Below are 16,121 nucleotides of genomic sequence, written 5' to 3' on the forward strand. Positions count from 1 at the left end.
CATTCTGTTGTGGTCCTGATGGCGGTGTTAAGCTATGCATTACAGCTAAGCAGACATTGAGACAAGCACTTTTTTCCCTTCCATTTTTATTTCCGTTTATTTAACCCCCCCCCCCCAGGAGTCAGTTAGAAATTCTTTTACCTAGCCTGACCAGTGGGTTAACTGCCTGTTGGGGCCAGAGCAGATTTTTACCTGGGACGGCTCGGGGATTCGTCTAGCAGCGCTTCAGTTCTGGCCCAACGCTCTAACCACTAGGCCTACTGCCCTCTACGCACTAGGATACCTGCCTCTAACCACGGGTACCTGCCTCTACCCACTGGGCTACCTGCTTGCTAACACCACTTGGCTACATGCTCTCTAACCACTGGGCTACCTGCCTCTAAACCACTGGGCTTACCTGCCTCTACACTGGGGCTACCTGCCTCTAAGCACTGGGCTACTGCCTCTAAACGCTGGGCTACTGCCTCTAACCTGGCTATCTCTAGCACTGCTACCCTCCACTAGGCTAGCTCACTAGGCTACCCCACCAAAATGTCACATTGGTTTCCAATAGTGGTGCACTTCCTCCATATACCCTTCTTCTTCTCAGGCAAGCTCTGTCATTGGTGTCCTCGTCGTTGTGGAACTTGTTCTGGTGCTCCCTTGTGAACTGGTGCAGTCTGAGCATGTCCTGTAGCTCTTCTCTGGACAGACTGAAGTCCGAGTCCTCTGTGTCTGACTCACTGGTGTCGTCACTCAACAAGATACTCTATGGGGGAGGGGAGGGCAATGGAAAACAATTCAGATACATCCACCCACTATCTCTCTTATATACACCATTACAGACTGGTTTCCTGGACACAGATTAAGTCTAGTTCTGGACTAAAAAACATGATCATTTGTTTTGGTTCAGGACTAGGCTTTGTGTTTGGGAAACCAGCCCTGAATGTTAACACACTKAATCATGAATCAATGAAAAATACCTTGAGCCATTTCCTGCTCTTCTTCAGTTTGGAGAAGTTGTATAGACTGGCTTTGTCTTCCTTGTGTTCTGTGGAGAATAAAAGGAGCGTGAAAGATAAAATCAAATGTCTTTGAATAAAGATCTGGGTGAGATTTTGGATATGGATCCAGGATATTGCACTTGGTATGGAGCCAATGTTGGGCATRAATCTGAGATGACACCTTGGAATCCAGATTCCTACTAAAGCAGAATATATATACACACACAACAGCTGGGAGGGTACACGCAACTATTTGAACGTTCCAGGTGAACTCTCCCTAAGCGCCCCTTCACCTTGTGATGGAGTTCCGTTGAGGGTGGTGCCCTCGGTAACAAGCCCCTCCTCATCCAGGTCACATGACTCTTCTTTTATCGCCAAGGCTGCGTGCTGATTGACCGGCCCCAGAGAAGGCCCCTCCCCTAATCCGCCATCGTCGCTGTCATCACTGTGATATGACAAAACACGTACACATGAGCCCAGACTCATCCTAGTCACGTCATAAAGCACAGACAACATCTACTCCAGGSTGTTATTTTATTGATAAGGTGGCTGTGCGCTTGTGGCTCTCATTCACACAACTGCTCACTCGGTTTGTTACAAATATAAGTTGTAACTCKTCACTCTGATCTGAAAGGTATAGTGCAAGATTTTGGCAATTAAAAAAGTGCACTATGCAAAAAAATATATATATATATATTTTTTTTTAAAGATTAGCTATTTCCTGTTGTTAAAATTCTAATAGTTCACCTAATTTCAGTTTATGTGACAAAACATGCAAGTACAGTGTAGAGCAGGGGCCTGGGGCCCACCGTTGGTGCACGTTTAAAATTTGCCCTAGCACTATCCAGCTGATTCAAATCATCAAAGCTCGATGAGGTGGTTATTTGAATCAGCTGTGTAGTGCTAGCGCAAAAAAACAAAAGGTTCACCAAGGGGGGACCCCCAGGACCGAGTTTGGGAAACCCTGCCCTACGACACGTGTCAAACTCGTCCACAATGGGCAGAGTGTCTGCGCATTTTCGCTCCTCCCTTGTACTTGATTGATGAATTAAGGTCCGTGTTTAGTAAGGAACTCCCCTCACCTGGTTGTCTAGGTCTCAGTAAGGAACTCCCCTCACCTGGTTGTCTAGGTCTCAGTAAGGAACTCCCCTCACCTTGGTTGTCTAGTCTTAGTAAGGAACTCCCCTCACCTGGTTGTCTAGTCTTCAGTAAGAACTCCTCCTCACCTGGTTGTCTAGGTCTCAGTAAGAACTCCCTCACCTGGTTGTCTAGGTCTTCAGTAAGGAAACATCCCCTCACCTGGTGTTCTAGGTCTCAGTAAGGAACTCCCCTCACCTGGTTTGTCTAGGTCTTAGTAAGGAACTCCTCACACCTGGTTGTCTAGGTCTCAGTAAGGAACTCCCTCCGCCTGGTTGTCTAGGTCTCAGTAAGGAACTCCCCTCACCTGGTTGTCTAGGTCTTAGTAAGGAACTCCCCTCACCTGGTTGTCTATGTCTCAGTAAGGAACTCCCCTCGCTGGTTGTCTAGGTCTCAGTAAGGAACTCCCCTCACCTGAGGTTGTTCCTACGTCTCAGTAAGGAACTCCCCTCATACCTGGTTGTCCTAGTCTTAGTGAAAACTCCCCTCAACCTGGTGTCTCAGGGTCTCAGTAAGGAACTCCCCTCACCTGGTTGGTTGGTCTAGGTTAGTAGAGAACTCCCCTCACCTGGTTGTCTAGGTCTCAGTAAGGAACTCCCTCAACCTGGTTTGTCTAGGTCTCAGTAAGGGAACTCCCCTCACCTGGTGTCTAGGTCTCAGTAAGGAATCCCTCACCTGCGGTGTCCTAGGGGTTCTCAGTAAGGAACTCCCCTCACCTGTGTCAGGTCTCAGTAAGAACTTCCCCTACCTCTGGTTGTCGTAGCTCAGTAAGGAACTCCCCTCACCTGGTTGTCTAGGTCTCAGTAAGGAACTCCCCTCACCTGGTTGTCTAGGTCTCAGTAAGGAACTCCCCTCACCTGGTTGTCTAGGTCTCAGTAAGGAACTCCCCTCACCTAGTTGTCTAAGTCTTAATTGAAAGGAAAAACCAGCAGACACCAGTCTCTCCATGGAATGAGTGACACCCCTGCCCTACGAGGTCCGGCACCTGCTGGTTCTGTTATACCTGATAATTAATTGCACCCATCTGGTTACCAGATCTAAATCAGTCCCTGATTAGAGGGGAACAAAGGAAAAACAGAAAGAAGTGGAACTGGCTTTGAGTTTGAGGGGTGTCGAGAATCATTGCATTTTCAGCTGTTTGAAGCTGTTGTACAAAAAAACGAAAGTAAAAGACCCCAAAAACTAAACATAACAAGAACTATAGTAGTGCACATAGAACAGCTCTACCGCTTCTTAGACTTGCTTTCAARGAGAGTGACAGATCTATAGCTCACATTTCTATGTGAATTTGGTTGGGTCGCCCATAAAGTGACATATTGCAGTTTTAAGAGTCAGATGAACTCATGCATACAATGTATGTCTCTGCGTTCAGTTTGAAGGAAGTTGCTAACTATAATTAGTGCAATTGCTAACAGCTAGCTGTTCCCATATACTACCAGTCATTGTGCTAACGCTAGTTAGTAAGGAACTCCCCCTATGCCCTCCCAGGCCCACTCATTTGAAATCCATAAATTAGGGTCTAATTTATTTATTTCAATTGATTGAGTTCCTTCTATGAACTGTAACTCAGTAAAATCTTTGAAATTGCTGCATGTTGTGTTGCATTTATATTTGTGTTCAGTAAACCTTCAAACTGAACGCAGAGACATACAAATGGTATCCAAGCGTGTCTCAGTCGAAATATGTGTTTACATTTTTTTTTTTTTTTTTATAACTATTTAGCAGTGGGGGGCTCCGCTGCTAAATGAATATAGGATAAACACTGGTATATTACCTGAATAGGTATCTGTTCTGTTATATTGCATTATAAATAGAGTACCACACTATGAGTCATAATACCCATAAAACCTAGCGCCCAAACAGGGAAATGGTTCCAATCATTTTTCTATCATTCATTTTTCCCATGGGGAGCCAAATATAATGATAAAAGTCAACTTTTGAGAGAGATTTACATGGTTATCAAAACATCACGCCAGGGTAAGCCAGCACGAAACACAGCCCTTATTTTAAATGTTTCTAAAATACCTTATGTGAAAAATAAATGGTGGGAAAACAATTGTAACCATTTGCCTGTTTGACCGCTAGGTTTTATGGGTATTATGACAACACCACAGTGGGGCTGTATAACTGTACTTTACCTGGATAGGTCTCTGTTGAAGACTGAGGCGGTCTGGCGAAGGAAGCTGTCAAGGCGTAGGGATCTCTCCAGGTGCTGAAGGTGAAGAGGCTTGGCCAGGCCTGATGACGACCATGCTGCCCCATCGTCGGCCTCTGCCTGCCCAGCCCCAGACGCCATGGAGGACTGAGACCTGTAGGCCCTACTAGGTAGGGATACTCACTAGGGGAGAGAAGGGGAGGACAAAAACAAAAAAGGGGGAGAGAGGGAGAGGAAGAGAGAGGTAGAGGGTTTAGATGGAGAGTGATAAGAGAGAGAACCAATGTGGGGGGTAGAGCGGAAGTTGTAATATTAGAGCTAAAGATTCTTTCTTGTGTTTTTCAGTCAGGACCTCCATGTCGTCTCCTGACAGCTAGTCTCTGCATGCAACATAACACTGACATATGTTTGTGCAGAAATTAACAAAACAATGGAACCTTTCTAATGTGGGATATGGATATCCTCATTATCTCCAATCACAACGGTCAGTTCAGAAGATGTGAAAAGGCCTGAAACAGAGAGAAAGAGCCACAAGTCACACATTGCACCACACCAATCAAAGCTGTCAAAATTGACTAATCAGCGTATTCCCTCTGTGGAGTGGACCTTCAAGCACTTTCATGTATCAGATTGGAAGAGCTTATGTTGAACTGATTATATTTGTTGAACAGTCGATAGAGGAAATTGAGTCTAAATATGCTTAAGTTATAGGCATGTTTTGTTTTTAATGTTTCAAGACCTTAAGTCTGAGCTTGGGGAAGAAGGGTCTTAGAGTACCCCTTTGACCCCAATCCTGAACCTAACCTATGGACTCATTAATGGGGCTCCCYGGTTGCGCAGCAGTCTAAGGCACTGCATCTCAGTGCTAGAGGCGTCACTACAGACACCCTGGTTCGAATCCAGGCTGTATCACAACCGGCCGTGATTGGGAGTCCCATAAGGTGGCTCACAATTGGCCCAGCGTCGTCCGGGTTTGGCCGGTGTAGGCAGTCATTGTAAATAAGAACTGACATGCCTAGTTATATAAAGGTTAAATGGTCACAACTAGTTTGAAATGTCCACAAATCCCCACAGGAGTAAGAYGTTGATGCCACATAACACCTCTATCTGGATGTAAATACTTTGATTCCCACTACCATGTAAAAAATATTGGGACTGTTAGGTAACTTATATAAACAGAAACATATTTAATTCAAGGGGATCCTTTGTATGTCTATTGCAGGTGTGGGAAAATGTGTGTTATTATAGCTTTACTTAATGGTTCAATCATAGAGATGATTGAGTGATAATGAGATCAGGTGTCTGCAAAGTGAATCAAGCCACTGTATTACAATCTAGCTAACCTGAGTTACAATCTAGCTAACCTGAGTTACAATGTAGCTAGCCTGAGTTACAATCTAGCTAACCTGAGTTACAATGTAGCTAGCCTGCCAGTAAACACTCTGAGCAAAGCACAACTGATGAATGTTCAGTTAAATTAGCTAGCTAGCTGTCTAACTGAACGGGGAATTAGCTGGCTAGTTAACGCTAAATGAACGTTTAGCCTGCAAGTGCGATGCTACCATTATTTAGCTTACTAGCCGTAGCCTGTTAGCACTTAGCATTAGCTCGCGCCAAGTATTAGCTGTGTGGGCCAGCTAACCTTGTATGAAATGTTAGCTAGCTGGCTAACGTTAGCTAGCTACCTACACAACACACGATAGACATGTATATCAAGGGTCAAGGTATGCAGCTACGTTAGCAAGGTAATTATGTTGTGGTTAGAACGGGCATTGGCCAGCTGAATTCCTATTCAAAGAGCAGGCTAGCTTTGACATTTTTGACTGTCTGCTAACCCGGCCTTTGTTACATTTGAATGGCTAACTGTCAATCTTGGTGCGTTTCTGGTCATTTGAATTAATTAGGTATGAAGTTCCCACTCACTCTTTGAGTTATTCAAATGGGTTCTGCCCCTTTAAGGCTACCACCTTCTCTGGACATATGAGTATTTTAGTAATACAATTCATTTTGAMGGATAAGCAACTTTGGCTTGTTACAGCGAGGCCTAGGAATCTTTCCAGCACCTATCCGTCCCCTTGAATAGACACGAGGGTCGTCTCAGAAGCCTCTGTTCTCGGATCCCCGCGATCTAATTCTTTCTCCCTCCCGGCCATCTTACCCCATTGCTCCCTCACCATATTACCTCCAAAACACTTTCTCACCTTGGCCCCGTGTCCCCCTTTTGCGCTCTCTCGTAGCTGCTGCCGACTCTCAGTTCTCTGACTCCAAGATGGCGGGTCTAGGCAACGAGTGAGTCTATGAGCTTTGGGTCGACAGCAGCAGAGAGGCGGCCACTTTCTGTAACTGAGGGAGCAGGGACACGGCGCCATGGCGAGGATAGAGCAGGGAACAGGCATACTAATCYAATGCAGAGAGAGTGACGATTTCGTATCTGCTCTTCAAAGGAATTGCTGCGGAAATATAGCAACACAAACATTGTAACAAGTATTTTAGATTCAGTTCTGGCGAGAGTTGCCCATWAGTAGTAGTTCATATGATTTATGCGATATTATCGTTTGCGATCCGAACTCCATTGGTGGAGTCTGCTAATCCCGAAGATTACCGAGCTACATGTTACGTCACTCACAGGGGGAAAGTCGTTACGAGTATCGCGAGCCTGTTACATTTTCCGGAAAATTGTGTAGATTTTATGACTGATTTGATATGAGCTATAAATGACAAACAATACAAGTGTTACAATGGAACTGTTTAGAAGTTAGAGCATCATCAATATGTACCCGATCCTGGTCCTCCTTAAGAAGCCTTGTGTGCATATGATGCTTTACTTTATCCCAAACAACCTTCACATTCACTTTTCAATCTCATAGTTTACTATGCATTGATGACAATGTAAACATTGAATTACTTGGCCGGTCCTCGTCAGTTTATGCATATTTATGAGAGGAAGGTATCTCACTCAATCCCCTAACCCACAATAAAATCATCCAGGTGTCTTAACCGCCATTACTTTGTATTTTCATATTCACCAGCCCAGCTTTCAGATTTTAAGACTCATTTTATTTAACCTTTAACTAGGCAAGTCAGTAAAAAACATATTCTTATTTACAATGACGTTCTGCCCTGGCCAAATCCCAATGACGCTGGGCCAATTGTGCACCGCCCTATGGGACTCCCAATCACAGCCGGATGTGATAAAGCCTGGATTTGAACCAGGTACCATAGCTACACATATGCTCATCATATACACATTGCACTGAGATACAGTGCCTTAGACCACTACACCACTCAGGAGCCCATCAGAGGAATTCATAACATTCAGAATTCATAATAACATTCAAAACTCTTGAAATAACAATTCCAAAGACAGAATTAAAGATTAGTTTAATTTTCATATYTGCATTTTGCAAACCAAAGTGGGTTACATTGACCTGATCTCAGATGATGTCACAACAMAATAAACTGTCAGCCAATGAAACAGGTGTGAAGAAAGTTTTCATAAAGGACACTAATAACAAAAACTGTAGTTCTTTACATACCTTTTATAGTACTATTCATGTCAATAGCCAGTGGAACTAACTAATACCAGTGAAGATTTATAAATATGCATTCAATTTCAGAGAAAAGTTCACAAGTTAATTTGTTAATTTAGACAGATGAGTGTAAAAGATAGTGAACTGATCTTGTAATGTTTAATAAAGCAATGTGTGTGATCCCGACATAGTGCAGTTTTTCTAAGCTTCGCAGAGAGAGTCTGTAGAATATATCATGTTACAGAGACGCATAGGGGATAAGGGCTTATATAGGAGCGCCTGCATTCTTCCCCACTCCTATGAGTATCCATCGCCAGGCACTGTGCAGCTGTGGCTGTACATCCCATTATCAAAGAGAATAACAGCTGATTTCCTGGCCTATAGTGTACACACCGGTCGGTTCCATTTCAGACAGCACATGCTGTGCAWTTCAGACAAGTCTATTTCACCTCTCATCGGTTCAGACAGTTAAAGCCCATTTCACAAATTTCAGACCATTTTCAGTCAAATTTTCCCACCTCATATCAGGCAGTCCATTTCAGACCTAGTTCCTTTCAGCTCCAAGCTGCCAACCATTTAACTCAGAGCCAGCTGGACTTCTCCTCCTCCAACTTCTGTGGATCAATAAAAGGCTTGTCGATCGACTTGATCATCAGCTCGCCGCAGTACACACATTCAAACGCGATGATGTCATCAATGTCTGACTTGATCTGCTCACGGCTGACTCCAGCACTTTCTTTGCCCAGGCTGGCAGTGTCGCCCCCCTCCTTCTCCTTGGGGGAGGGGCGGTGGCGAGACTTGGAGGTCTGAGTGGCTGCAGCCAGCTTCTTCTGCAGCTCACCTAGTTTAGTCTGCTTGTAGGTGGACAGGTGAGGGCTCACCTGAGGAAAGATCCACCGTTACAGTATGTGAGGTCCATATATGGTAGTGAATAATAAATTGTGTATTTAACTATTTTATCTCCTGAAGAAAAAAAATGACATTAGTTGTGATTATAATTTTTGGGGATACCCCCTCCAACCAATGTTCCTTCTGTAAGTAGTGTACATAATTTACAAATATATGTAGTAATGACCCAATGTCTCTGTTTACATTGTTAGCCATCTCTTTATGAAATAGGGTCAAGGGTCAAATAAAACGGATTTGCATACTGACCTCCAGGAAGAGGCAGTCGTAGTGGAACATGTGACCACAGAGGAACAGATAGAAGGGTCTGTTGAGGAGGGGGAAGTCGCAGGCAGCACATTTCTCCTGYCTCTCCACCACCCCGTACTTGTTCCTCATCTCCTGGATGTCCTCTCTGATCCGCTTGGCGCTCTCCGTCGCCTCCTCCATCTCCTGCTTCAGCTCGTCTATGTGCTGGTTGTACTCCTCTAAAGAGCTGCAGATAGCCTCCTGGGGAAGAAGGGATATAGTTTTGTCAACAAAAATTTTTCCTACATGAGGAAATGAATTTGGTTCCAACTCATCATATACACATATGCTCGTGATACYTTTGATTTGCCTGGTACAATGAAASCAATGGAAGTCACAAAAGTGCAAGCTCCAAGCAAGGTAAATGAAACGCACCTCAAAACACTGAACTTAAGTATATAACCTAGGTAGTATACTAGACCCAGGTCTCATTACTAATCTGTTGTGTGTAGAAGTGAAAAGAAAAGTGCAATATAAATCCAATGTATTTTCTTTAACACTACAACCTTGAAGTGGTCTATGGTGACAAAATCCGGGAAGAAGGGCAGTATGTCTTCMATCTTGAGCAGGTTACAGCTGGACAGACAGTTCATGGCCTTCTTCACATCCTTCTCCTCTTGCACCACGTGACGAGCGATCTTCAGCCACAACTTCTTCCTCAACTCCTCATCATCCTCAGGCAGGTCAGCACATGACTTGGCCAGGTCCACATCCACCTGGAATAATAATAATAATAATTATTATTATTTACTGTGTCCCTTTCGGGAAATGTATGTTGAATCTCAACAGCACAGCTGGGAGAGGAGAAGTTACACCAGCTGGTTCAGGAAAGATTAGTTTCCCACCAGTGCTGTGCGTAGCCAAAATAACAACATGCACGCTTGATAGATGCACTTTCAGATCCTGATTTAACATTTACTGACGCAGACTATTTGCCTCCCTTCTAATTTTCTCTATTTTTGCACATTTTTAATACTGAATGTTATCAGATTTTTAACCAAAACCTAATATTAGATACATGGACCCTGAGTTTTTTAAAAATAACCCCCAAAATTGGATGACATGGGTCCCATTATGCTAAAAAACCTAACCCTGGCATTCCACAGTAAGAACCTCATACCAACGGTCCAGCGTGGTGGTGGTAGTGGGATGGTTTGGGGTCAGCGTGGGGTGGTAGTGGGATGGTTTGGGGTCAGCGTGGTGGTGGTAGTGGGATGGTTTGGGGTCAAGCGTGGTGGTGGTAGTGGGATGGTTTGGGGTCAGCGTGGTGGTGGTAGTGGGATGGTTTGGGGTCAGCGTGGTGGTGGTAGTGGGATGGTTTGGGGTCAGCGTGGTGGTGGCAGTGGGATGGTTTGGGTTCAGCGTGGTGGTGGCAGTGTGATGGTTTGGGGGTCAGCGCGTGGTGGTTGGCAGTGTGATGGTTTGGGGTCAGCATGGTGGTGGGTAGTGTGATGGTTTGGGGTCAGCGTGGTGGTGGTAGTGTGATGGTTAGGGGTCAGCAGGGTGGTGGTAGTGTGATGGTTTGGGGTCAGCATGGTGGTGGTAGTGGGATGGTTTGGGGTCAGCATGGTGGTGGTAAGTGGGATGGTTAGGGGTCAGCAGGGTGGTGGTAGTGTGATGGTTTGGGGTCAGCATGGTGGTGGTAAGTGTGATGGTTAGGGGTCAGCAGGGTGGTGGTAGTGTGATGGTTTGGGGTCAGCATGGTGGTGGTAGTGGGATGGTTTTGGGGTCAGCATGGTGGTGGTAGTGGGATGGTTAGGGGTCCAGCAGGGTGGTGGTAGTGTGATGGTTTGGGGTCAGCAATGGTGGTGGTAGTGGTGATGGTTAGGGGTCAGCAGGGTGGTGGTAGTGTGATGGTTTTGGGGTCAGCAGGGTGGTGGTAGTGTGATGGTTTGGGGTTCAGCATGGTGGTGGTAGTGGGATGGTTAGGGGTCAGCAGGGTGGTGGTAGTGTGATGGTTTGGGGATGTTTCGCTGCTTCAGGACCTGGACCACTTGCCTTAATAGAAGGAACCATGAATTCTGCTCTGTATCAGAGAATCCTACAGAAGAATGTCAGGCCATGGTACATGCAGCAAGACAATGATACAAAACACACATGAAAATGGCTAAAAAGCAATACATTTGACGTGTTGGAATGGCCTAGTCAACGTCCAGACCTAATACCAATTGAGATGTTGTGGCAGGACTTTAAACGAGCACTTCATGCTTGAAAACCCACAAAACGTTGTAAAGTTCAAGCAGTTCTGCATGGAAGAGTGGACCAAAATTCCTCCACAGCGAAGTGAGAGACTGATCAACAACTAGAGGAAGCGTTTGGTTGGCGTCATTGCAGCTAAAAGGTGGCACAACCAGTTATTGAGTGTAAAGGGGCAATTACTTTTTCACACAGGGGCATTGGGTGTTGCATACTTATTTKATTTATTTCATAAACAAAAAGTTATGTAATTGTTGTGTTTATTTGTTCTAATATTAGGTTTTGGTTGAATATCTGATAACTCAGCCACAAAAATATGCAAATGCAGAGAAAATTAGAAAATGGGGCAAATACTTTTTCACAGCACTGTGCATTGAGTGGACAAAACATTAGGAATACCTGCTCTTTCCATGACAGACTGACCAGGTGAAAMGATCCCTTATTGAGGTCACTTCTTTAAATCCACTTCAAATCAGTGTAGATTGAGGGGAGGAGACAGGTTAAAGAATGATCTTGAGACAATTGAGACATGGATTGTGTATATGTGCCATTCAGAGGGTGAACGGACAAGACAAAAGATTTAAGTGCCTTTGAACAAGGTATGGTAGTAGGTGCCAGGTGCACCGGTTCGTTTAAGGACTGCAACGCAGTTATTTAAAAAAAAAAAAAAAAACATTTTTAAACGCTCAACATTATCCCATGTGCATCAAGAATGGTCCACCACCCGAAGGACATCCAGCTGACTTGACACAACTGTGTGGAAGCCTTGGAGTCACCATGGGCCAGCGTCCCTGTGGAACGCTACCGACACCTTGTAGAGTCCATGTCTCGACGAAATGAAGGGTTTTCAGAGGGCAGAAAGGGGTGGGACTCCATTTTAGGAAGGTATTCCTAATGTTTTGTCTACTATCACTTTGACTTTCAGATAACGTATAAGATGGGGGGGTAAGCTCACTATTTGCACTTTAAGTCTTGCATGTGTGGCTGTTACAACATCCTGTCAATATTACATCGTCAACAATTAGCTACATATTCATCAAAACACTAGCCAAGACACTCACTTGTAGGGCCAGATCGACAGCTTCCTCATACAGCTCCATGATCTTATAGACCAGGACACAGGCCTGGAGGTAACCGTGTTCAGCACACAGCCTCAGGGTGTACTTTAAGTCATAGTGGATGTCTGACGCGTGGGTACCAGCCTGTCAATAATAATAAAAATAACCCTTTTTAAAAACTAATAATAAATTAACAATTAATAATATGTTCATGTATATTTGATCAAGATACCCAAGAACACTTACCAGAGGAAACTAAGTATACAATAGCAAATATAGATCAAAACGTGACATTACAACAACAAAAAATATATATATTATACAATTATCAATCGACATTTGGTAGCGTACTATAGAGGGAATAGGATGCCATTTGGGACGGTCCCAGCCTTGAACCTACCTGTTCCAGGTACCACAAGAGACTATCAGGTTTGTACTTGGCGTAGAGGGCCAGCAGGTAGTTGTGTATGGCCTCTTCGGTCACAGTGAGCTGGTAAACACAGAACTCCATGTAACGGATGGTCTCGTTGACCTGTTGTGTRGAACCCATCTGACTGTAGTTGACCAGGGCCGGGATCAGCTTCTTCGGCTCCAGCCTACTACCCATCTGGATCCAGGCATCCACCACCTTATCATTGAGGTACATTAATARTTTTATTTAAATCTTATTTAACCTTTATTTAACCAGTCAAAAAAAGTAATTTTCATTCAATTTCCCTTTCACAAATACACATAGGCACTTCACATGCCATAAAAATGGACAAATCGAGTATGGAATTGTATTTCAAAATACAATAATTTAACTAGGCAAGTCAGTTAATTACGAACAAATTCTTATGTACTTTAACACAGACAACAGTAAAACATTTCAATGCAAGCAGATAAAAATCATTGTATCACCTTCTTAGGTATGTGTTGCATGAGGATTGGGGAGAATTTATAGAAGAGCTTCTCGTCGCAGTGCTTAGAGAGCACCTCCAGGGCGGCGCTATAGTCATCATGCTGACAGTGGTGAGAGATCACCCTCTCGTAGTCCTAGAGAGATAGACATAGATTCTTTAATGTCAAACAGTAGCAGATAAAAATACATACTTTACAAAACTGAAAATAAAAATCAGCAGCCATAAAGTGGCCTAAACATGCCACATCATAAGAGACCACTCTAAATGGCACAATACSACGCATGAATAGCAGGGTTGGCGTCAATTCCATTTCAATTCCAGACAATTCAGGAAGTACACTGAAATTCCAATTTCCGATTCTCTTCAATTAGGAACATTTTGAATTGGAATTTGGATTACTTTCTGAATTGACTGGAAATGAAATTGAGCCCAAGCCTGGATAAATAGCATCAGAAGATACCTGCATGATGACAGAGAAGTAGACCATGTCGTCCACGTTGCCGTGGCTAGCCAGCAGGTCATAGATGGTCGTACGGTTGTTATAGAGACACTCCTTGTGTTTGGAYCTACTGAGGAACTTCCGGAACTCATCACGCGTCTCCTGGAACACCTCWWGTTTCCCCTCGTCTGATTCTAGAAGCCCCAGGTGGTTCAGGTAGAGCTCAGTCAGCCAAGTGACGAGTAGGGTGATCTGGGTCTTCTCACTCTGTTTCAATCAATCAATCAATCTTTATTGTCCCCAGAAGAAAAGTTACTTTGCAAACAGGGGTAACATGATGAAAAAAGTATCAAATATGTTGAACAGAGACCACACAAAAGACAAACTATCTGGCAGGTTGAGAAGTGAGCATAAGACAAGCTTCCGTTMTTCGCTGTAATGGACAATAAAGTTGTATGGTTTTGAATTGTAAACTTAGTCACAGAAACATCATGCATCATATACCTGTTTTAAATTATTGAGTTTCTTCAGCAGGAACTCTTTCAGAGCCTCGTCCTGTTTTGCCTCGATAAACTTCAAAGCAATCTCTTCGAAGTAGTTCTGGGTCAGCGCGTAACACTTAGCACTCTCCAAGTAACGTTTGTTCTGGAAGCAGTGRTCTGCCTCCTTAGCCAGCACCATGTCAATGCACTCTGGCCGGTCCCGGCAGTACTCCTTAGCCAGGTCAAACTTGTTCATGCTCATGTACATCTGCCACACATCCCTGGCTTCTCTCTGGATGTGGTATCTGGATTGAGGATGAACAACAACAACAACAAAAAACGTAACGTCACGGTCACTAGTCTGATTSCACAGATGACAGTTAAACCTTGTTCTGACACTAATGGCAGATCTAGTCTAATTCCACAGATTGTGGCTATTGTAAWGATTTTACTGCTAAATGGCAGTGATGTGATTGTTTTGTCGATCTTGGTTGAATGCACTAAAAGTCTCTCTGGGCACGAGTGTCTGTTAAATGACTAAAAGTCATGTAAACTTACATGCGCTGGCTTGAGCAGGGGGACCTTGCGTGCGCTGAAGGATTTTAATCCATGACGGCGTAGTGTGTTACTAATGGTTTCTTTTGAGACTGTGGTCCCAGCTCTCTTCAGGTCATTGACCAGGTCCTGCGTGTAGTTCTGGCTGATCCCTCACATTCCTCATGATCATTTGATGCCCCACGAGGTGTAGATCTTGCATGGAGCCCCAGACCGAGGGTGATTGACCGTCATCTTGAACTTCTTCCATTTTCTAATAATTGTGCCAACAGTTGTTGCCTTCTCACCAAGCTGCTTGGCTATTGTCCTGTAGCCCATCCCAGCCTTGTACAGGTCTACAATTTATCCCTGATTGTCCTTACACAGCTCTCTGGTCTTGGCCATTTGTGGAGAGGTTGGAGTCTGTTTGATTGAGTGTGTGGACAGGTGTCTTTTATAACAGGTAACGAGTTCAAACAGGTGCAGTTAATACAGGTAATGAGTGGAGAACAGGAGGGCTTCTTAAAGAAAAACTAACAGGTCTGTGAGAGCCGAATTCTTACTGGTTGGTAGGTGATCAAATACTTATGTCATGCAATAAAAATGCAAATTAATTATTTAAAAATCATACAATGTGATTTTGTGATTTTTGTTTTAGATTCCGTCTCTCACAGTTTGAAGTGTACCAATGATAAAAATGACAAGACCTCTACATGTCTTTGTAAGTAGGAAAACCTGCAAAATCGGCAGTGTATCCAAATACTTGTTCTCCCCACTGTATGTAAGACAGCTTTGCACACACTTGGCATTCTCTCAACCAGCTTCATGAGGTAGTCACCTGGAATGCATTTCAATTTAACAGGTGTACCTTAGTAAGTTAATTTGTGGAATTCTTCCTTCTTAATACATTTGAGAACAATTAGTTATGTTGTGACAAGGTAGGGGTGGTATACAGAAAATAGCCCTATTTGGTAAAAGACCCAGTCCATATTATGGCAAGAACAGCTATAATAAGCATTTGGGTGCCTATTTGAAGAATCTCAAATATATTTTTTTTATATTTTTTATTTTTTATTTAGTTACTACATGATTCCATATAAGTTATTTCATAGTTTTGATGTCTTCACTATTATTCTACATATATGTGGGAACTTCAAGACTGTTGGAAAGTATTCCAGGTGAAGCTGGTTGAGAGAATGACCAGGCCTACACCTTTTACAGTAACCTGGCCTACACTTTTACAGTAACCTGGCCTACACCTTTTACAGTGACCTGGCCTACACCTTTTACAGTGAACTGTAACCAAAGACAAGCAGAAGCAGTCATGAGGCCCACCTGTCCGTACGTGTCCGTGTGTGTGTGTGACCCCCATCTGTCCGTACGTGTCGTGCGTGCGTGTGTGACCCCCACCTGTCCGTACGTGGTTCCGTGCGTGATGGTGTGACCCCCCACCTGTCCGTTGAGGGTGCAGATGGCCTTGACGCGGTCAGGGAGCGAGGAGTAGAAAGTGA

At 44.0% G+C, this 16,121-nt stretch overlaps 2 protein-coding genes across 2 annotated transcripts in view; both read right to left on the bottom strand.

Moving 5' to 3' along the window:
• Positions 1–6,655, bottom strand: part of ino80 (INO80 complex ATPase subunit) — a 28,071-nt gene extending 21,416 nt beyond the window's left edge. Inside the window, 6 exon segments of the mRNA XM_024140789.2 lie at positions 610–748; positions 963–1,030; positions 1,277–1,428; positions 4,259–4,458; positions 4,713–4,784; positions 6,477–6,655. Of these exon segments, the coding sequence (XP_023996557.1) occupies positions 610–748; positions 963–1,030; positions 1,277–1,428; positions 4,259–4,416 (517 nt within the window). The 5' untranslated portion in view covers positions 4,417–4,458; positions 4,713–4,784; positions 6,477–6,655.
• A 984-nt stretch (positions 6,656–7,639) lies between these two features.
• Positions 7,640–16,121, bottom strand: part of LOC112073502 (vacuolar protein sorting-associated protein 18 homolog) — a 30,496-nt gene continuing 22,014 nt past the window's right edge. Inside the window, exons 8-16 of the mRNA XM_070440173.1 lie at positions 16,106–16,121; positions 14,099–14,491; positions 13,616–13,861; positions 13,154–13,288; positions 12,654–12,881; positions 12,257–12,397; positions 9,506–9,715; positions 8,961–9,200; positions 7,640–8,686 (exon numbers count right to left, since the gene is read on the bottom strand). Of these exons, the coding sequence (XP_070296274.1) occupies positions 8,387–8,686; positions 8,961–9,200; positions 9,506–9,715; positions 12,257–12,397; positions 12,654–12,881; positions 13,154–13,288; positions 13,616–13,861; positions 14,099–14,491; positions 16,106–16,121 (1,909 nt within the window). The 3' untranslated portion in view covers positions 7,640–8,386. The remainder of the gene's footprint in view (positions 8,687–8,960; positions 9,201–9,505; positions 9,716–12,256; positions 12,398–12,653; positions 12,882–13,153; positions 13,289–13,615; positions 13,862–14,098; positions 14,492–16,105) is intronic.

Source organism: Salvelinus sp. IW2-2015, unplaced genomic scaffold, assembly GCF_002910315.2.
Source record: "Salvelinus sp. IW2-2015 unplaced genomic scaffold, ASM291031v2 Un_scaffold2278, whole genome shotgun sequence".
NCBI classification, from domain to species: Eukaryota; Metazoa; Chordata; class Actinopteri; order Salmoniformes; family Salmonidae; genus Salvelinus; species Salvelinus sp. IW2-2015.